The sequence below is a fragment of the Pteropus medius genome, unplaced genomic scaffold (assembly GCF_902729225.1).
Source record: "Pteropus medius unplaced genomic scaffold, Ma_sr-lr_union100, whole genome shotgun sequence".
Lineage (NCBI taxonomy): Eukaryota > Metazoa > Chordata > Mammalia > Chiroptera > Pteropodidae > Pteropus > Pteropus medius.
Window position 1 is genome coordinate 26,082,248 of NW_024349519.1, and position 21,737 is coordinate 26,103,984.

At 35.5% G+C, this 21,737-nt stretch overlaps 1 protein-coding gene and 1 non-coding gene across 3 annotated transcripts in view; both read left to right on the top strand.

Moving 5' to 3' along the window:
- The window catches only part of TRAPPC11 (trafficking protein particle complex subunit 11), a 41,864-nt gene extending 23,511 nt beyond the window's left edge, over nt 1-18,353 (top strand). For both annotated transcript variants that reach the window (XM_039882618.1, XM_039882619.1), the window contains exons 19-30: nt 683-838; nt 2,254-2,441; nt 2,555-2,703; nt 2,880-3,001; nt 3,511-3,630; nt 6,368-6,433; nt 6,544-6,700; nt 9,413-9,524; nt 11,435-11,526; nt 12,319-12,452; nt 13,922-14,089; nt 17,498-18,353. In XM_039882618.1, coding sequence (XP_039738552.1) covers nt 683-838; nt 2,254-2,441; nt 2,555-2,703; nt 2,880-3,001; nt 3,511-3,630; nt 6,368-6,433; nt 6,544-6,700; nt 9,413-9,524; nt 11,435-11,526; nt 12,319-12,452; nt 13,922-14,089; nt 17,498-17,542 — 1,509 coding nt within the window. In that variant the 3' untranslated portion in view covers nt 17,543-18,353. The remainder of the gene's footprint in view (nt 1-682; nt 839-2,253; nt 2,442-2,554; nt 2,704-2,879; nt 3,002-3,510; nt 3,631-6,367; nt 6,434-6,543; nt 6,701-9,412; nt 9,525-11,434; nt 11,527-12,318; nt 12,453-13,921; nt 14,090-17,497) is intronic.
- Nucleotides 15,832-15,905, top strand: TRNAV-UAC (transfer RNA valine (anticodon UAC)). Its single transcript has one exon. It is a non-coding gene; the product is annotated as a tRNA-Val (tRNA).
- Nucleotides 18,354-21,737: the final 3,384 nt, after the last annotated feature.

Genomic DNA, 21,737 nt, shown 5'->3' on the forward strand with positions numbered 1-21,737 from the left:
TAGAGGGTCAATATAAGGACTGTTATTTTACTTATTATATCCTGATATTCCATTTACTTCCCTTTTTAAAAAAACAACAAACATAGACTACTACAATGCTTTAATGATTTTAAAATTAGATTATATTCTGAATATGTGTATGTATTATTTGAAATTCAAGATACAAATCATAAGAAAAAAGCAAGTTCTTAGGTTTTATAAGCATGGAATAGACATGAAAAATAGAGGGAAAGTATAAAACTTAACTATAAGAATTTTCTGTGAAGATAATTCATCTGCTGGGATAATATCTCCTGTTTCTCATATCTGTCAAGGAGGATGAGAAACAGGAGATACTCTAGTGCCACAGAAGCCAAGTAGAAAGAAAGCTCTTAAGAAAAGGAGATGATAGCATTCATTGCAACAAAGAATAGGTCTTTGTTTGTCTCTCCAGGAAAGGGATGTCTAAATGTTTTCAAAATCATCTTGTATGTAGTGAATTGTCTATCTTGTGGCAGCAAAGAGCGGATAAATGCCTCCATTAGGCATAAAAAATATGTCTTTTTATTAATAACCCTTCATAATGCTTCATTTTTAGTGGAGTTAAACTTAGCAAGCTCCAAATCATTTGGTGTTTAATGTTAACAAAACATACAACATTTCGATATTTATAAACTGTGACCCTTGCTAACCTCTTTTTCAGGAATATAACCAGTTCTGTGTAATCCAGGAAGCATCCAAAGCAAGTGAAGTTTTAGAAAATTTGACTCAGGGAAAGATGTGCTTAGTTCCTGGTAAAACAAGAAAGTTTTTATTTAAATTTGTTGCAAAAACTGAAGATGTTGGGAAGAAAATTGAGGTTAGTTATCAAATTTGTTTAAAAGATATTTTGAATAGTAAAAGTATATGTGTTTGTCAGAAAAAATTTTAAACAGTATAGAAGTTTATGAAGTAAATGAAAATCTTCCACTTGGACTTTTCAGGGGAAACCATTCTTATGGTTTGGTAGGTTTCCTTTCATTGAGAATATACTGTATATAGTATTTAGTAGTTGGCTATTTTCACTTAATAGCGTATTAGTCATCAAATCCTGTTAGTACATAAGACCAACTTCATTTTTTTAATGGCGACATAATCACTTAGGAATTTTAAACAAAAAACATATGTAAAATAGCAATTATGTAATAACGTAATTCAGTCTAAAGATTTTTGTCATTTTGATATTTAAACATTGCTGATTATGTATTTTTAAAGAAAAAATGATACACATTTTAAAAAACTCATTTAATGTAGATAATTAAAATGCTATTCAGAAATATATGATGAAAATAATACTTTTATTGAGAATAAACTCTAGAGCCAAACCATGTGGGCTTAAGTTCCAGCTTACTAGCTTGTGGCCCTGGGCAGTTCCTTGACCTCTTTGTGTCTCAGTTTATTCATCTGTAAAATGGGGATAATAATAGTAGCTACCTCTTAGTGTTTCATGAGGATTAAATCAATTAATGTAAATTGCTTGAAATAGTCATTAGTATGTAGTAAGTACTCATTAATTGCATGTTTTCCATGCTTTGAATGAGAATGGTTGGCTAATTATTCTTGGAGCATTTCTAAGATAGAAATATAAGACTCTACTACCAATATTCCTATAACAATTTTTGTGAATCCGTTGATTTGATTATTAACCAATATTCAGAGTTTTTTGCTTATTCATTGAAAAGAAATTCATGATTTTAACTAAATCTCTAATTACATATTTTTTACAAGGTATCTAAGGAAGCCTACTAGATGTAAATCATAATTAATGGTATTTTGAGTACATTTGTTAATGGATTTAGTTGAACATTTATTCAATTAGTAAAGAATTTCATTGCTAATATCATAGATGTCTTTAGGAAAATATGTGGAATTAGGAATTAAGTTATGAATATGTTAATGGTTACCAAAACATTCATTTATTTAACTTAGCAGCCACTAATTAAGCATCTGTTACATCAGGCACATTGCCAGGTGCTATAATCATAACAGTCAGTGTCTTAGCTAGAAAGTTAGGTTATTATCTCTGAAGGTGAAGAATTCGATACCTAGCATACTCTTAGCCACTGCCCAGCTAATAATCAGGATACAATTCTTAACAGCAGGTGTTTGGACTTCTGTCACACCCTGGGTTTCTAGATGAACTCAGTAGACCAGCAATCTACAATGTGATTTGTTGAGAGGAAATGTTGACAAATAAGAATGAGCTGGCATTTCTGATAGACCTCCTTTTTCTAGATTACCTCTGTGGATCTGGTTCTGGGCCAGGAGACGGGAAGATGTGTGGTTTTAAATTGGCAGGGAGGAGGAGGAGATGCTGCTTCATCTCAAGAAGCCTTACAGGCCTCCCGTTCTTTCAAAAGACGACCCAAGCTCCCCAACAATGAGGTTCACTGGGACAGTGTAATCATTCAGGCAAGCACAATGTAAGTCAACCTTGCTAGCCAGATGGGGAAAGGTCATCTTATTTCCTTTAAATACTTTGTTTGAATAGTTTGTTTTTTTAAACAGTTACTTAGCTTTTTTTTTTCCCCCAAAGGATCATTTCCAGAGTTCCAAACATTTCTGTACATCTGCGACATGACCCTCCTGCCCTGACTAATGAAATGTATTGTTTGGTTGTGACTGTTCAGTCCCATGAAAAGACCCAAATCAGAGACGTGAAGCTCACTGCTGGTTTAAAACCCGGTAAACATTCCTTTCAAAATTTGATCAGTATTAATCCAATATGAATAAGCATAAGTCGTGTTAATTCTAGGAAGTTTAAAATCTGGCTATAATATAGTGCTCTTTATTACAGTATTGATTGTTAGGATTGTGTTTGAATTCTCTGTATTTTAAAACACCAATATTAACACTTTTAGGACAGGATGCCAATTTAACTCAGAAAACTCAGGTGACTCTTCATGGAGCAGAACTGTGCGATGAGTCCTGCCCAGCTTTACTCACTGACATTCCTGTTGGAGACTTACATCCAGGGGAGCAGGTAAATTTGGGCAACAATGACTGAGGAGGAAATCAATTAGCTTGTAGTTTTTAATACATAGTGAGTTCCAGAGCATTTTCACAGCATTCCTGAGACTAAAAAAAAAAATTCATGCACATTTTGTTCACATTTTACATGTTTAAATGTTGCAAGATCTCTTAAGCAGTTTTTATACAAGGAATTTTAGAACAGATGACCCTGATGTAGAGAATTAGTTGCCTGTAAAATAACTAAATAACCCTAAGTTTGTAACATATGTGCAGTAACCTTTCAGTGAACTTTTCAAATCGAACACACAGAATTCTTAGGAAGTTGAGAATAATAATAAAAAAAAGATGGAGTAGTAGTGGTCCCACTCTTACGCTGTGACAGGAAAAGCCTGTAAATGTGTTCAGGAATTTAGCCAGTTAGAACTTTAAAAGGTGAGTACATTACCCTAGAATGAATATGTATATCAAGAGGAAATCTCTGTAATGTAATTAAATTAAAATACTTTAATTTCGTTACAGCTGGAAAAAATGTTATATGTTCGCTGTGGAACCGTGGGTTCAAGAATGTTTCTCGTGTATGTTTCTTACCTGATCAATACGACTATTGAAGAAAAAGAAATTGTTTGCAAATGTCACAAGGTATTTTTTTTAGTTACTTCAAGAAGCATTATATGTGGAATATTCCTTATTATATTATTTTAGTTTACCTATGAAATAGGCAGTTAGGTGCTTATAGTCTATTATAAATTTTAATTAAACATCCGTTGATTTAAAAATATCATATTTATTATGAACAAGGTAATAAGGTATTCATTGCTCAAACATCAGAAACGTGGCCTACATGGCTTTTCATATAGAGAATCAACAAGTTTGAGATCTATAAAGTCTTGAGACTCTAAACTTCTGCTGGTTTATAAAATCACGCATTAGATAAAACCTGTAAGTTGGCTTACATGTAGAAGGTTTTGGAAGAACGGAGGCCTCTCTTTATGAAATATTTTTTTCTATTAAAATTGATTCTTATGAAAACCGTTCTTGGTAAGTGCACATAGAAGAGTGTGAAAATAGAAAAGCTATCACAGTCATAGTCACAACAACTCAGACATATGCTGTTAACTCTGATATATTTCTTATTGGTCTCTTTCTCTTTATAGGGATTTGTGGGGGCGGGAAAGGCATGTTTTTATATAGATTTAACCATGTTATATTTAATGCTTGTCTCCTCTTTTATTAATGCAAAATTATGATATTTAGTATCTTCTTTGTCCTGTCAGCCCTGTTGTCTGTTGTCTTAGCTGTTTCTTAGGAATTGGGTCCTCAGTCCAACAGAGGAGAAGGCCTAGCAATTTGGGGATTTATAGTGTAGTTACTGCAGAGTCTGGACCAAGGCTCGTTTTATTGGTGACAAGGAGGCAAAACTATCTTAAAATTAGTAGTTATTTCCCAAGTGGGAGGGAGGAAGGCATGGAATATACTGTCAAAATTTCACCTAGCCTGGTGTAATAAAAAAAACCCAGGATGGTGAATTAAGAGATAAGGGTGCTAATCACAGGACTGCCTCCTAACTTGGAAGCTCAGTCTAGCCATGTAACTTCTTTGGCCTCAATTTCTTCATCTGCAAAATAATAATGTTAAAGTTCTGTGCAGTTTTAGAGTCCTAACTTTTGGATGTCATTTCTGCTTCTTATAATGAAATGTGTGGTGGACTTAGACTCTACCTTTTTAAAATCATTGTTTGCTACCTAATAGCTATCCTGGAATCAGGCTAAAACAGTGTGCTGCTGCATCTTTAACAATGTTCTCTTCTCAAGACATGAAATTATTGAGGTATATGTCACTTTTTTTAGAGAAGAGGATGTGTATTCTCTTAGCCAGTCCATTCTTAAGGTGTGCTTTTAAGGGACACTTATTCTGGGATAGAAAAAGATGTTACACAAAAAAGAATTAGTCATATATGTTTAGACAATACTGAGTTAAAAGATATTAATCAGGTATTTTACTTCGGGACATAGCATAGCATTTAATTTGCTAATTCGTATTGAGAATCTTTGCAAATAGTTATAGTGATTATCTTCAAAGTTATTTCACCAAGAAGCTCTGTTCTCATGAAATATCTTATAGGTCCTAGTGTTATTTGGAAGACATTTTTTGGAAATTTAAATGTAAATTCTTTTCCCTGAACTGGATTGAATCTCATTTTTACCTGTACATGAGTGCTTTGCAGGCCATGTGAAAATTAAAAGTTGCCCAAGTGTGAGCTAATCATTGAGTTGCTTCTTTGTTTTTATAGATCTTTTCTGTGCATGGAACCATTGCACACTTTGTTCCTACTGCTGAAATAAAGTCATATATCCTACCAATCATACTTTCTAAAAAGATAGCTTGATGATACTGAAAGAGGAAATAATTTGAAGCATATAATAAAAAACATGATTTAGGCATTTCACTAAGTGCTTTGTGTGTATTATCTCATTTAATTATTGTAACAACCTTGCGAGGATTATGAAACAGAGACTTAAAGAGACCATATAACTTTCCTGAGGTCACATCACTGTGTCCAAGGTCTACACAGCTAGTGAGTATGTATCTGGCCAGGATTAAAATCCAGATCTGTCTGGCATTAGAGCCTGAGTTTTTAACCAACATTACCTTTTTTAAAGGTTTCTCAACTAACAGTGTGTTGTTTGTTTCCAGAGATATAATAACTTTATTGTTTTTTAAGTGGACTCTTGTAGAGAGGAGATGTAGCATGTTGATTGAAAGTATAGGCTCCAGGATCAGATTCAGTTTACTTTCTTCCTTTGTCACTTACTAGCTCTGTGACATCTTCATCTTCAAATGGTGGTAATAATGGCATCTGTTTCCTTGAGTTATAAGCATTACATAATACATGTATGGTGATGATAACAGTGTCATATTACATTATTTTTATTATCATTAGTATCACTTATTTTAGTCATTTTGAGTCAAGATGAGGAAAAGAACTTGGACAGAAGACCCAGATTCTCTGCTTGACACCACTGACTTTGCCAATCACTTAAAATCTTCTTTAACTTTCGGTTCCTCTACTGTAAAATGGTGACAGCGCCTGCCTTGCCCACTTTCAGTAGATACTGAGAAAAATAATGTATAAGAAAGCACTTTGCAGTGTGAGCTATTGTAATAGCATAAGATAATTAGAAAAAATAGTCTGGTCTCACTACATAGATTTTTACAAATATTATCTAACAGAAAGATCCTAGCTTCTTAATATATAAATTGAGATTATTTATTGGTTATTAACAAATTGTGTTTTGTGTGCCTTCTATTTTTAAAACTTTATTTATTGTTAATATTTAGAAAAGCCATTGAATGTGCCTTTTACATTTTCTTGCAGGATGAAACTGTGACAATAGAAACCGTCTTTCCATTCGATGTTGCAGTTAAATTTGTTTCTACAAAGGTATATCACTGTGAAGTATATTAGAAATCATTTAAGTTACAGAAATTAACAGAAAAAAATAAATGGATTAATGTAGTTCCTGACAGACCTTTTGTCTTCATTTGTGACAGTTTGAGCACCTTGAAAGGGTCTATGCTGACATCCCCTTTCTGTTGATGACAGACCTGTTAAGTGCCTCACCTTGGGCCCTCACTATTATATCCAGTGAGCTCCAGCTTGCTCCTTCTATGACCCCAGTGGATCAGCTAGAGTCCCAGGTGGAAAAAGGTGAGAATGTGGATCGTCACCCTTAATTAGCAGAACACATTTATGTACATGTGTGTGTTTGTGTAGGTTAGCACTGTAAGAGTTAGCTTTTTGTTCAGGGAGGGAACTTAAGACTTAGGCTCACAAAAGCAAATATATTTAGAATTAAAGTAGAAGTAGTATCATTTACAATTTGTTTGTGTTTACCTTATTTTAAAAAAACAGCTTTTTGCTACCATAAGGAAGTTACTTTTTGGCAAATGTACTTGAAAATAGAATAATACAGTAGGTCTTCAAATAACATCCTTTCATTTCAATGTTTTGTTATAACACTGATGAATTGCCATAGGGACTTAACTCCTGTTTATATCAATTAGCTTTTGGTAAAATTGGTTTTGTTATATGTCGTTTTGCTTAAAGTGGCAGTTCTCCCTTTTACACATCTCTTAAATCCAGCTTCTCATCTCCATTCTCACTGCCATCCTCATCATTTCCCACCTGGCCTTTAGAAATAGCTTCTTAACTGGTTGCCTCTTTGTTGGTCTCTCCCTTAGTCTATCATTCATATTGGTGCCAGAGTTTCATTCCTCAGAAAACTATTCTGAACTTGTCATTCCTACTTTAAAAACTCCTGAGGCATACAAGACCTTTCCCAGTGAGGCTCAGCTTTTCTAGCTGCTTCTACACCAGTGTCTCTATATCCCTTGTTCTTTTCAAGACTTCAACCAAGCCAAACATTTTACATTCAGCAAACATTGCCCCCATCTGTTTTTGAACATAATATGTCTCTTTTGTCCCAAACTCTCTCCCTCTTCTTTTTCAACCTGGTGAACCCTTGTTGGCTCTTTGGGGTTCAGGTAAGCTTGGACCTTATTATCCTCCCAAGCTGGGCTAAGCACTCTTCTATCTTTTCTGCCATGGTATCTTGTACACACTACTGTTTACAACACTTGAACTCCATTCTATTATCGTTATTTTGTGTAGACATGGTTCCCGATACACTTGTGCTCCTTTAGTGTCGGCGCTGTGACTTCCTCCTCTTTATATTGCCAGCCTCGTAGTAGTTGGTTAATAAATGTTCATTAAATTAATGAACGATGTCTAGTTTGAGTCTCCTGTTACTAGTTTCCTATTGCTACTGTAACAAAGTACCGCAAAGTTAGTGATATAAAACAATACAGTTTTATTATCTTAAAGTTCTAGGGGTCAGAAGTCCTAAAATCAAGGTGATGTCAGTGCTCCATTTCTTCTGGGCTCTTGTCTTTGCTTTTACCAGCTTCCAGGGGCCACTTGGATTCCCTGGCTCCTTCCTTTACCTTCAAAACTATCTATGTAGCATCTTCAGATCTCTCTTTCTCTTTGCTTCTATTCTATTGTCGCATCTCCTTCGCAGACTCCCTCTGGCCTCCCTCTGGCCTCCCTCTTGCCTCCCTCTTTACCTTATAACCTTTGTGAGTACATTGGAACCAAATGGATTATCTCCCTATTTTAAAATTCTTATCTTAATCACATCTGTAGAGTTCTTTTTGACATGTAAGGTAACATTCTCAGGTTCTGGGAATTAGAATATGGATATCTGGGGTGGGGTAGGGGAGAGTGTTGACATTATTCTGTCTGCCTCCTCCAGAACACCAGCACTGATGCACTATAAAATTTGTGTTTGACACATTAAAAATCACAACTTTTCTAGATCTCAATTTTTCCCCAGTGTTAATTGTTAAGAAAGTTTATGATCATTTTGGTTAATTCTTAGAATTAGGGAGGACTTTGGAAGAATTTCATACGAGTGTTCCACATTTTTATAAAAGCTATCTTAAGAGGTTTGAATTTATGAGCTTTTTTATTTATTGGGCTATAGCATTATTTCCTAGTCTTTAAAAATTACTTAAAAGTAGTTAATTAAAGACATACTCACTTTTTTCCCTTTCTCTTCTGATATATACCCACAGTCATAACTATTAATTTGCCACAGTCTTCTTCACTGAAAAACCAAAAAAAAACCAATTACTTAACATTTAAGGACTTTGTCGTTAATATAAGTTTTCTCTCGTAGATTCGCTAAAGTTGGCATTAGATGGGCACTTTGGCTGGCTTGCATTTAAAAGAGTGACATTGCAGGCTGTGACATACTGAAGTGTAGGGAAGGGCTTGGCTTAGATGAGTGTTTATCTGGTCATCAGGAGATTTATTATAAAATTGGCAAGAGGAAAGCCTTGTACATGAGGTAAGTAGCCACATTAGGCGATAATGAGGCGATACGTGATGTCTTTCCATTTGAGTGGTATCAGTAACTTATGTTTATTCCGAGAAAGCCAGAGTTTTCTAGAGTGACATTTTGAGTACCTTAAGGGGTACTTAAATTTTTCTGTTTTTGTTTTCCCTATCATGAATCATTCCCTTTGGAGACATGAAATAATTTTGAGAAATAAAATTAATCACTGGAGGGGTATTATTCTAACTCCAGACTTCTCCCTTTCAATAGTTCCCATAGGAGCATGTCACAGAAGTATAGATGCCTTACCTGTTTTCCTTATAATGGAATATTTATAGATTTGAGGAAAGCATTGAATAGGGACTTTGCGACCTTGAAAAAGTCATTAAACATCTCTGAGCCTTAGTTTCTAAGTCTCTATAAATAATTTGTAATAAGGTATTCTTTTTTTGTTATAGTACTTGCATGTAAAACTCTCCTTTCATAGATGAAATCATTGCATAGGGATCTCTTTCTTGTAGTTGTCTTACAGACTGGAGAGAGTGCCAGTGAATGCTTTTGTCTTCGGTGCCCGTCTGTTGGAAATGTCGAAGGTGGAGTAGCAACTGGGCATTATATTATCTCCTGGAAGAGGTAAAACTATATCAGCCCCATCTTTCCTTCATTGTCCATGCTATTCTAATGCCTTTATTATTTGTCATTGCCATTTAATAGTTGAGAACTTCCGTCAGTCCTGGAGAGCAGACTAGAAGTCACATGCTGTCACTGACCATTTGTCAAAAACACAAAGATTAAAAGGGAAAATAAAACTTTTCATTGGTGTTTATCAAAATTTATGACCTATATACTGATGAAATTTTAGCCAAATTGATTTTGATTATAAGGCCATTAAAAACGTTAAGAGAAACTGCCCTTATTTGCAATCAGTTGGATTGTCTACATAGAAAACCCAAGGGAATCCATAAATTAAAATTATTAGAGTTCCAGCAAGGTTGCTGGATACAATATACAAGATCAATTGGATTTTTTAATGTCAGTAATGAACCTTTTGTACTTTTGAAATAAGTATCATTTATATAACAGCAAAAATTATAAGATACATAGGAATATATCTAACAAGATGCACATTTCTTTTATGGAGAGGATTATAAAACTTTAAAACATTAGAAGAAGACTTAATGGGAAAGATATATAATGGTCTTGGGTAGGATGTGGATGAGGCTTAATATTATAAATTGTTCTAGAGATTCAGTGCAGTTTTTTTTTTCAAAATTTCAACAGCTTGTTGTTGTGGAACTTGAGACTCTTGATTCTAAAATTTATATGGAAAGGCAAAAAGTCACAAATAGTGAAAGTACTCCAGAAGAAGAAGGGTAATTGCCCTTCTAAATTCTAAGACTTCTTGTAAAGCTACAGTAGTCATCACTATGGTATTGGCTCAGGGATATGTAAGTAAACCAGTGGAACAGAAAAAGACTAGAAATAGATCCATAGGTCCACACATATAGACATTATATTTTACAGAAGTAACATTGTATGTAGATCAGTGGAGAAAGGATGAACTCTTATAATTGGCAATAAACAGTTGGGTATCCACTTGGGAAAAAATTGAGTCTTGGCTATATACTGTATATAAAAATTTCAGATATATTAAAATTCTAATTATAAAATAGTGAATAAGATTTGTTAAAAATGAGAAAGGAAAACATGTAATCTTATTTTAAAAAACTAGTTTTTCTTCTTCTTCTGAATTTTACCATATTGATATTTAATGTATATACGTATAGGTATTAAAATAGCATTTTGAAGGCACTACTTAATTATTCCATCATGTTACTGTAGTGGTATAAAGACATATATTTCTTAATGATGAGGCATTAGATGCTTCTGCTTGTTGCTTTTGCTCTGTGATAGTTTGCAAGTTGTGTCAGCTGTTCCGCCTCTAGATACAGATTCTTTCTAAGGGCTTTACTTGGCGGTCAGCTGCCAGCCACCTCCATAGTTCCACTCTAACTGGAGTATAGGGAAAAATGTTTGAGTTTCATATTGTTACTCACTTTATCTCAGTAATGTTGGAATGACACTATGTTTATTGATAGTAAAATATTTTTAGTTCTGCGTTCCTGTTGTGTACTTGTAGTTGTAATGGTGCTCGTCCATGAACTATCCTCAGTGTGATAGGTGTTTGCTTCGTAATGTAAATCATTGCACTACTGCCTATGTTGAGAAAGTTTTACTAACAAAACACTGTTAAATGGTATGCTTAGAGTATAGTTGATTTACATTCTGGCACAACTTCTTAACTTCGTCACCCACTGGGACCAAACAGCAGCCTTGGGTTATAACATTGTTAATTGGAAATATTCAAAGCAGAAATGGGGTCTTAAAAGTTCTTTCTTCACAAAACCACTTCTATTAATAAAGTTAGAAAATGCATAATGTATATTTTCTTTGAAATTAGTGGGTGAATATACATGTTCCCTGTTTTTCGATTAACTTCTCACATAAAATGTGAATTTAAAAGGTGTCCTTTTCTGTCATAGGACGTCAGCCATGGAGAACATCCCTGTCATCACTACTGTCATTACTCTGCCACATGTGATTGTAGAAAATATTCCTCTCCACGTGAACGCAGGTAATGGCATTCACATTTTGCTTAATAAGAAAAATTCAGTAAGAATATTTATTTTAGCTTCTAAGATTTTTAAATTTTTTATTATGAAAAATGTCCAACATTTACAAAAGTAGATTATGACCAGTCTTGTTTCATCTGTTCCTCTACACACTCCTCCTGCCCCCATTATTTTGAAGCAAATCCCAGATATAATTTCATCCATAGATATCTCAGTGTGCATCTTTAATATTAGTGGTTATTTTTCTAAACATAATCATAATACCATTATCATGACTTTAAAAATGGGCAATAATTTCTTAATATTATCAAGTTCCAGTGTTGAAATTTCCCTAGTTAACTCTGTTCCTTAGTTTATTCTAAGGTCTCTACGTTGCGACTGATGGATGTCTCATATTTTTGAAATCTGTAGGTAGGCAGACTCCCTCTTTTTCACTCCACTGCCACCTATTCCATCACTGCCAGCACCCTCACTTTCTTGCTGTTCATTTATTGAAGAAACTGAGTCATATGTCCTGTAGAGCTTCCTACATCCTGGATCTTGCTGGTTATGTTGATTCATTTTAAGTGTTTCTCTATCCCTATAAATTGGTAGTTAGAGCTATAGACTTGGTCAGATTCAAGTTCAAGGTTTTGGCAAGAATACTTCATAGTTAATGGGTCTTATTTAGCAAGTGTATAGTAACATCATTAGTTTAAATAATCCCATGTCTGTAGAATGAGATGTATTTATAAAAAGAACCCTCTATGAGCTATTTTTTTTAACCCAGGTAATTGTGTCATCTTCCTCTGCAGATCTGCCATCATTTGGACGTGTCAGAGAATCACTACCTGTCAAGTATCACCTACAGAATAAGACTAACTTAGTTCAAGATGTGGAGATTTCTGTGGAGCCCAGTGATGCCTTCATGTTCTCAGGTCTTAAACAGGTACATTTCATATCTCATTGGGTTGCTTATGTAGATGCAAAAGTGTGGCCAGGAAATAGAGAGCTGTACGTTTAGTTTTTACAAATGGACTGATAAGACTGACTGTGGTCCCTACTGTTTTTATAGTAATGAGTTTTTAGTTACTTTTAAAGTTTAAGTACAACCCGCTTTAGATGTGGATTAAAATGAGCAACTCTTTTTACATTGAGATCACACATATAGGTTCTTTCTCTTTATAAAACAAGAGTTCACAAATCTTTGGACTACAAGAGATTTCCCTTCTATTACTAATGAGTTTGTGTGTGCGTGTGTCTGTCTGTCTTTGTCTTTTAATTTGAGGCCTAGAGGCATGACTACCCATATTAAAAGTCGAATTGTCTTTTAAACTACCATAAAAGTTTTCAGAGATTCTGATCTTGTATAGATTTATTTGTCTTTGGTACATTCAGACAGAATTTTGTATCTGCACACATAAATTATTCAGGTGTTTTGATCCATTCAAATCAGAAGTAGAAAAGTTCATCAGATTTTTGAGTGGAACATACAGTGGCAGGCAAAATCAGGTTCCATTGAGAGTACTGTCTTCCACTGTTACAATGGTAACAGAGACACCTCTTAATAGTCAGTAAATACTTATATTGAGGACATACTTAGAGGAACAGATTTGTCATGACATCTAGAAGTACCTCTCCTGACTGATCATTTGTACGTGCGTATTCTAAGTGCTGTGTTTGTTATTAAATGCAAAATAGAATTATACATGAAGTATGCTGTAAGTTCATACACTAATTGAAACTTACATATTAAGTATAATGCTAGCTATAATATGTTGGTACATACATGCATATATTATCTTTGGCGTGTCATCTACCTATATGTACTCATTTGCAAGTGAGTAAGCATTTTTTGAGTGTCCTGATCTTTTTCACATATTAATTAGATAATGTAAAATACCAAAATCTTACCCATTTGTGTTCTTTTCTAGAGTATTGTTAAAAATTTCCAAACATGCTTTCCCCCGAAGTTACCTTACCTTACCACAAAGGTAAAATTTCTAAAAGAAAACACTAAGAAACAACTAGTTTGTCTTATGTTGACATCATGATTACAAAGATACTATTCGACAGATTATGACATAACGTACTGTGACTGTAAAATCTACCTTGTCTAAAATGCAAAAATTATCTATCCATCTAGTGTTCTCATTTTTAAGTTGGGACAAGTTACCTTTTAGATTTTGGCAGAAACTGCAAAAATGTGCACAGTTTTTTAATACATGTATTATCTGCATGGTCTTAGCCTCATACTAATTCAGCCCTATGTTTTGGAATCTCTAAAAGATGGAATAGGAGCGAGAATATTTCACAAGGAAGTTTTGGGTGTTCAGTCATTTGTAAATAAGGTGGGGGTAACAACATATAGATATTGCAAGCCTTTATATTTGATTATCTGTAACTTTTTATGTTTAGATTCGATTACGTATCTTACCTGGCACTGAACAGGAAATGTTATACAATTTCTATCCTCTAATGGCCGGATACCAGCAGCTACCATCTCTCAACATCACCTTGCTTAGATTTCCTAATTTCACCAATCAACTGCTCAGGCGTTTTATACCTACCAGTATTTTTGTAAAGGTAAGTTTTAGAAATTCTCTGCCTTTTAAGTTTACTGTCTTAAAAACAAACAAAAGAAGATATTTTTTCATGTAAACTTTACTAAATAGTATTTTCAGACTAACAGTAATTGTTTGATTTTTATATGAATTTGGCAATATTACTATTCATTTCTATAGTTACTATTATTTTATAGACTAACTTTAAGGATTTTTATTCTCTTAGGTAAATAATGGTTTCTCTTTATAGTACTTTCAACATGTTTTTTCTTTGGCTTTACTAACGTATGTTTTTAAATTGTAGTTACTAATTTTTAATCAAAATGGATTAACTTTGTAAATATGATCTTTGAACTTTCTTAACCCTCAGTTGAACTGTGCAGTACTGGATTTAGGTCTTTTCTGCAAGCGATCGTCTGTTGGAAACTACGTAGACGGTCAAAGTGTGTGAGAGTGAGTTGGCTGCCCAGGTGGTGGTTCCTCCAGCTCAGTGCTTCATGTCAGGTTACGCCACTTGATGCCTAAAATTAAGGCTGTCTGTCTCCCAGGTAGTTCAGGTTTCCCGCGCTAACTCAGATATCCATAAGTATATGTGAATCCTGTGTGCCCACTTTTTATTTGCAGTTCATACCCCGTTTGGGAATGACAAGTTACATTGCTTACTGTTTCCTTTTTTGTGTCTGTTAAGTTTTGGAGAATGGTCCCTTGTTTTTATAATCTGGGATTTATTAAATTATAAATTAGTCAGTGTTAATGTATCCTTCGTAATATTCCTTGCTTTTATCTTTCCAGACTTATACACTTCTTTTTTTTGCATCTGCAGGAAAATCTTTTTATTAGTCCTTTTAAGCTCCTATCTGATATTATACTTTTAATTATAAAAAAACAAACAGCATAATTTTAGATCTCTAGTGTTTAAACAGTGACTTTTTAAAAAGATTTTATTTTTTTTTAGAGTAGTATTAGTTTTACAGCAAAATTGAGAGGAAGGCACAGAGATTTCCCATATACCGTCTGCCCCCACACAACAGTGGCTTTTTTAAAACATTTTTCACCTGATCACATTCTAAAAACATTTTCCATTGCTGTTCCACACTGGGTGTCCGATGTCACCTGTAGGGGCAAAGTCTCCTGACTGGGTGGGGAGTGGTGCGGGGATGGTCAGTCTCTAATGTCCTTTTAGCTGTTTGACCTTCTAAAGTTTGCTATTTCTAAACTCAGAAGTCAGCTTTAAGCCGTGTGAAAGTATGTATCAGTATACAGACCTGGTCATATTCTAGCTGTATACACATAGCTTGTTTGAGATGCGAAAGAGTTGATCATACTGAGAAATCAGGATTTCAGTTCTATCATTTAATCCTTTTCATTCCTTTCCCTGTAGCACTTAGTATATCCAGATTTAGTCCCAGCTAATAGTAGTTCAGTCTTCAGATTTCCTTTCACAGTAAACCTCTTTTGGGTAGTGTTTAAATCTGTAAGAAAAGGTTCCAGAACAATAAACATAAGTTTTATTATAATTAACATGCCCTTTTTAACTGCCATGATCTTTTCTCAAATATAAGTACCACCTTCTGGTAACGTGACTGCTGCTGGATTTCTCAGAGCCAGCTCTTTCATCAGTTGGGGAAACATAATTAAAATTGTTTTACTTGTCACACCTTCATTAAACTTTAGGCCCGTGCTATTGCAATATAGTAGCCACAAGCCACATTTGCCTACTGAGATTTGAATTAAAGTTAATTAAAATTTAATTTGATGAGGGGTGGCTCCATAGTGTAGTGGTTAGCACGTCTGCTTTACATGCAGAAGGTCCTGGGTTCGTGCCCCAGGTGGAGCCATGGACCATGCCCCGGGTGCACCAGGCCCCCCTCCTAGTGTGCTGGGGGCACCAGGCCCCGGGAGCTCCGGGCGTGCTAGGCCCTGGGTGCACGCTGCGAGTGTGTGGGAGGAGACACCCCGCCTTCAGAGATATAGTTCTTAAGGAGAAATGGCAACTTCCATGGGTCGGGGGCAAGGGGGGTGAAAGGGGTGGAAGTGGGGCGGGGAGCAGGGAATTAAGAGAGGAAAATCTTTAATTTGATGAAAAAATTAGTTACTCAGTTACAATGGCCACACTTCAAGTACTCAGTAGCTAAATGTGACTAGTGGATATTCTGTTGGACAGCACTGATATAAAGCCATTTTCATCATCACAGACTTTTTTTGGAGAGTGCTGCCCTAGAGCAAGGTGAGGGGTCAATATTTTTCTTCCTTTGAAAAATAGATTTCAGTTTTCTAATTGCACGATGTACTTGTCTGTTGCCTCTGTTTGTAAAGCTGTGTTTGATAAGGACTTAACTAGGTTGAGCCATTATTCTGTATCTAAAACTGAACCTCCTCCATCAGTACTAAAAATAATATGAAGTATAAAAGACCAGGCACCTGTTCTTTCATTCATTCTGTTCCTGCCTTGAGTGTCAGAGACCTGACTTACACATGCATGCATGCGTGCATATAGAGATACACACACACAGACACACACACACAAACACATGTGCACACAGCCACAAAGCAGCCACACTGAAAACAGGAGGGCCCTTCCTCACTGCATCAGAGAATCCCTCAGGAATCATTCTGCTTAAAGCGTAGCAAATGGCTTTTGATGGTGAAGTCGTAACACTGTTCTTTTTCATGTCCTGAACACATCTCTCTCATGTTTTCCCCTCAAAGGTCTGCTGTTGTACATCTGTATGATAAAATAAAATTATTTGCAGGAATTTCACTTTTTTAGCTACTCTATTCTGGGGTGTTGCTAACTTGTCAGAAATTTTATGCCTAAAGATAGTTATAATACCTTTTACTCATTCTTAACCTTTACTCTTTGGATATGATGTTTTAAATTTTTTCATTCAGGGACCTTAGAGAAAGAGAAATTTTTGTGTTTATTTGCTACTGCTATCCTGGCAGTATTCATTGTTAGATAGCCTAGAGTTCATTGTGAGTCACTTTTTTCTCAAACAGGAGATTGGGAGACCTTGAATCCCCAAAGAACTTATTTATCAGAGCTTGAGACACAGGAGCACACTGAGCAAGAGCGGAGAATAAAACTTTGTCACTTAAGCAAGAATGATAAATAGGTTCCCTTTCACATGCTCTCGGTGATAGATTGGCAGCAGCTGCTAGAACACCAGGCTAAGAGAGTAGTGTCTGATGTCTGCACTGGGGTCAGAGGGAACAGGGGCAGCACCTAGGCACACAGTTGCCACCGACAGGTTCAAGTGAAGAAAGAAAGTGCAGAGAAAGAAGGAGAATAACAGATTTTATTTTGATAGCTGCACGTGTTTATTCTATTTTTGTGAAACAGTTCTAAGAATTTCAGAATCTTTTCAATTAACGGAACCTGTGTTGTCATTATTATTTTGTGAACTGTTTTTTTTTCCCCACTTTAAAGCCACAGGGTCGACTTATGGATGATACCTCTATTGCCGCTGCATGATCTTCAAGACTGGCTCATGGCTGTTTTTACAGAGAAGTTGGACAGAGCTATATAAGTTTTTCATTGTGAGCTGTAGCTTTGATCATGGTAAAAGTTAATCTTTTCTATTTTTTAATGAATGTTATACCAACTATTTGGAGGAACTCATGCTTAAAGTATTAGGAAAATCTATCCTCTCTTATAGTTTCACTAATAAATATTTGAAATCTGTCAGTGTGACATGAAAGGATGTCAGACTGTTGTTATTGTTGAAAGTCATTTTATGATAGTAAATTTTTTTAAAGTAAGTTATTTGCATGTGCAACATCAGAGGAAAATTAAGCATCCCAAATGTGAGTGGACAAGGAAAGGGAAATGTACCAATATCTGTCCAGGTCTGAATCCCCATGAGTCCCTTTTAGAGTTGGCTAAGCCAGAGAGCATCCATCTGCATGAATTCATGGTGTACTTATAACACTGTGCAAGAACTTCGAAGCAGTTGCATGACTGATACAGAAAACTTCCAGAAAGTTTTAATCAAAGCAGTCTCAGTTGTCTAACACATATCTTTGCTTACCATCCAAACATGTCAGATAGGTCCAGCTTGCAGCCCAAATGTGGATCATGTATGGAGGAGGTTTTTGTGTCAATCACGTCTTTGTCTCTAAGGGTCTGAATTGTAAGGATCTGATTATCAGCTTAATTTCCTAAACTAAACGTTTTTGGAAAAGACTCAAGCTCTAAATAAAAGGTTTTTGTTACGTAGTGTAGTCCAAAAAGAACTATTTAAAACTATTGAAAATTCATGTAAATAAAAATCGTATTGTGAAAATTTTCTGTTAAAATATCTTAATTTAAAACCACCCGATTTCCTGAAAATTTTTTATTTGAAATTGTAGGAGATGTAAAAAAGAAATAATGATGTAAATAAATATGTTCTCTTTCAAATGTGCCTGTATATATTTTATTTGGAGTTCGTTTGATTTCGGTTCCATGTGACAGCTTTTACTAAGAGCACTCTTGCATGAGGTACGGCAGAGAGTAGAGAACTGAATTTTTTAAAATGCCTTTCATATATCACTTGAAGGAAAGATTCTTTACTTTTGTTTTAATTCAGTTATTTTTTTCATGGCCCATGTTATATCTCCACCCAGAATACTAAAAGTCTTCCAGTTGATACTCTCCCTAACAATAGCTGTTAAGAATTCTGAGTTGTAATTGCCATATTGGCAGTGAGAGAGAGGAAGTTCTTTTAAGGAAAAAACACAGTAAGTGGAAAAGTTAGCTCACCCTTTTAATGGGGGTGGGGGATGGGGGGGCAGGGGTTCATGCAGACCCAGCAGATCCCTAGAAAAGGCACCCACAGTGTCCTTGGCTCCTAGAGCTGAGTTGTGTCATTTAATGGTAAAGTGAATAAATAGTAAGGACTCTAATTTTCGAGAAGCAATCAGGTATGACAGTGAATAGAGACTGTTGGATGAAAACAGGATACCAAATACAAATGTGTACTTCATCTTGCTTATGGATTTGTTTTGACACATTCCTAACAAGTGATACTCACGTCATCCTTTGGTGAGTGCCATACCATCTTTTTTTTTTTAATTTAGCAAACAGTGCCATTCTCAGATACATCTACTTAAAATAACTGCATACAATTCACTAAATGAGTATAAAATCTCACGTTTCTATGAAAGAGAAAAGAAATTAATAATTATATTCAGGTTTTCTTCAAAGATGAATTTTGTGAGAAATTTTCCTTTCTACTCAATTACTTATGCCCGAGAACAAAAGAGAAAGTGATCACAAGGCTTTGTTGTTTTTGCTTTCTGAAGCATATTTTACCAAAGGCAGAAGCAGAACCAAAATCAAAACTGGCAACCACTCCTGTACTTCAGGGTGTATATACCATGCATATTATAGGCTGAGAGATTACTTAAATTCTATTTTCTCTGAAAGATTGCAAAACTCATAGCAACCTTAAAGTTGATTTTTCATTTATGGAATTCACCCTTATCCAGAATGTATCATCAGCATGCCTGGCAAGTGAGAACTTGTAAATATTTTTTAGGTTGGTCAGGATTTCTAAACTATGTATGTTTCCCAAATGATAATTGCCAACATTTATTGAGTGCTACAATGTGCCAGGAGGTTATATTTTTATGTCACTAATACTAGTAAAAGCCCAATGCGGTGTAGGAACTGTTGTTATCCTCATTTAAAGATGTGGAAACTGAGGCAGAGAGAGGTTAAGTAACTTGCTCAGTGTTCCGGTTATCTATTGCTACAAGGCATATCATCCCAGTACGTACTGGCCCAAAACAACAATCATTCTTTTGCAGTTTTAGTGGGTCAGGAATCCAAGAAGGGCTTATCTAGGTACTTCTGGCTTGAGGTCACTCATGCAGTTATAGTCCAGCAGTAGCTGGAGTTTCTTGATCACCTACTATGGGCCAGCGTCAGTGCTGGTGGCTAAAGCCGGTAAGGAACCCTATTCTGGAAGACCAGTGGTCCAGTGGGAGACGCTGCCATGTAAGCAAACTTCACTGTGGTGTGATAAATGCAGTAGAAATGAGTACAAGACTGGTGGACCGATGGGATAAGATGTCTGGGATTTGCTTTCAGATGCTCCAGGGAACAAAACAAAAGAACAAACCAGGTTAGGGAGAAATGAGTAAGATTTGAAAAATGCCGATACTTGTTAAAGGTGGGTAAAGGGTGCGTGGGGAGCTCATTTCACTCCACTTTTGGCTATGTCTGAATATTTTCATGATTAAAAAAATGAAAGATTCAAGGTAGAAAGGAGCTACAGTGGTGGTTGGTGATTGTAGGGTGTGAGTGAAGAAGCAGCAGTGAGATAGGGTTTTCTGCAGGAGTGACGCCGGAGCTATTTCCATATGTGTAATAGAATTATCCTGTGTGTTTCTTGTATGGGAATGCATTTCCATCATCCTTGAACAGTGTTATTATGAGCTGAGTTTTGGAGGACATATAAATGTTTGTAGAATAAACAAATCAAGGAAGAGCTTTTCAGGTGATGAAGGTTACGCTGGCTGGCATCCATTCCTGCCAGCCCTGTGGCATGCCAAGTGCTTTTAGCATAGACAGACCTGTCCACTGTTGAGTAAAGCTAGCATTGTTGTTTTTCCTACCTGTAATAAAAGAATTAGGAGGGGATGAAAGTCATTTACAAGTGAGATGATGTTTGCTTCTGTCCCCACTGCTGTTTCTGGAGAACAGAGCTTTTTCTGTTGGAATTAGAGGATTTGGGGATGAAGTTTGTCTTCTGATGATAATGCTCATCAGATTGGAGAATTATTGTTTGAAAAATGTTTGATGTTGGGTGATAACAACCGTTGTCTCAACAAGAGACTGAATCCCAAAAGCCAAATTTAACAGGAGAAAATAAGCCCTATCTTGAAGCTGAAATACTGAATTATTTAAGCACAGGACAGGAGGAACCCCAGGATGGCTCATTTATATCAAAAGTGTTAGTTGCTGAGACTACATTTACAATATTTTCTCCACTTCTGATTGCTATCCTTTATTGCATTTTATATTTTATTGTGAAAATTTCCAAACATACACAAAAATAAGGACTATCACACTTCCATGCTTGTACTCAGAACTTCAGTAGCCATTACTTTGCCATCTACAGTCTTGTACCCACATCAGTTCTCCACATCAGTTTTACCCGTAAATAAAAGGACTTTTAAGACACATAACCACAATGCATTATTAATAAGTTACTAATAATTCCTTAAGATTGTCTGATGCACAACATTAAATTTTCCTTATTGATCAAGCAGTGTTTTAACAGTTGGTTTGTTTGAATCAGCATCCAGATAAGGTCCATCATTATATTTATGTCTCAAGTCTTTTTAAAGTTTCATTTAATGTAAAATAGTCCCCCCTTTTTTATCCCTTATCATCTAAGTCAGTTGTCTTATAAAATATTCCACATTCTGCTGTTGGCTGATCGCTTTCTCGGGTGTCACTGAACTTTTTTTCTGTCCCCTATATTTCCTATGGACTGAGAGTTATTGCCCTTTTTTGTAGTTATATCTCATAGATCAGCTCCAACCTTTCTGGCACCAGGGACCGGTGCTCCTATGAGAATCTAATGCCTGATGATCTGAGGTGGAGCTGAGCCGGTGATGCTAGCGCTGGGGAGTGGCTGCAAATACAGATGAAGCTTCACTTACTTGCCTGCTGTATG